This window comes from Myotis davidii, unplaced genomic scaffold, assembly GCF_000327345.1.
Source record: "Myotis davidii unplaced genomic scaffold, ASM32734v1 scaffold244, whole genome shotgun sequence".
In the NCBI taxonomy this organism is placed as follows: domain Eukaryota; kingdom Metazoa; phylum Chordata; class Mammalia; order Chiroptera; family Vespertilionidae; genus Myotis; species Myotis davidii.
This window is the reverse complement of record NW_006294993.1, coordinates 1,066,111-1,066,731: the sequence shown is the minus strand read 5'-3', so window position 1 is coordinate 1,066,731 and position 621 is coordinate 1,066,111. Positions and strand designations below refer to the sequence as shown.

The following is a 621-nucleotide window of genomic DNA, read 5'->3' as shown; positions in this document are numbered from 1 at the left end:
TGAGCCACTGGGCAGGTGGGGGCCTGGCCTGCCTGGGAGCCTCCACCCCATTTGCCCAGCAGCTCCTTGAAGCTACGGTCACCTGACAAGGCCCCCTGCCCCCGAAGCAGCGGGCTGGGGCCATAGGACCCGGCTCCTGGGTGCAAATTCTGGCCACGGACACGCATCCCCCGAGAGGCCTGGGCACTAGTGCTTGGCCTTGTGCCAAGCTGCACAGCTGCAAGATGAAGTAACACAGAGCCCGCGCCTCCGGTGTTAAGCCAGCAGACAAGGAAGCAGAGAGGAGATCCGGCCATGGGATGACCTCCCCAAACTGGCACTTGCCTGCGGACACTAGCCAGTTCTTTCCTGGACTGAGCCAGCCACCCAACATGGCAGTGTCCGTGCTGAGGGCCCTGCACTGGGACTGGCCAACGCAGCTGTTCCCTGACCCAAGCACAACACCTGGCATCCAGGGCCACCGCCCCAGGTCACCGGGGAGCGATTGTGACAATAGGGGAGGGACGTGCCTCAGTTCCAACGGTCGTGGCTTGTGTGTCTTTCAGGGCAGACCTGGTCCCAAAGGAGTCCCTGGAGGGGCCGGGCCTGTGGGAGAGCCGGTGAGTCCCCGCCGGCCTGTCC

The 621-nt window shown here is 64.6% G+C and overlaps 1 protein-coding gene across 1 annotated transcript in view; it reads left to right on the top strand.

Moving 5' to 3' along the window:
• The window catches only part of COL9A3 (collagen type IX alpha 3), a 30,970-nt gene that overhangs the window by 9,110 nt on the left and 21,239 nt on the right, over positions 1-621 (top strand). The window contains exon 12 of the mRNA XM_015567671.1: positions 546-599. Coding sequence (XP_015423157.1) covers positions 546-599 — 54 coding nt within the window. The remainder of the gene's footprint in view (positions 1-545; positions 600-621) is intronic.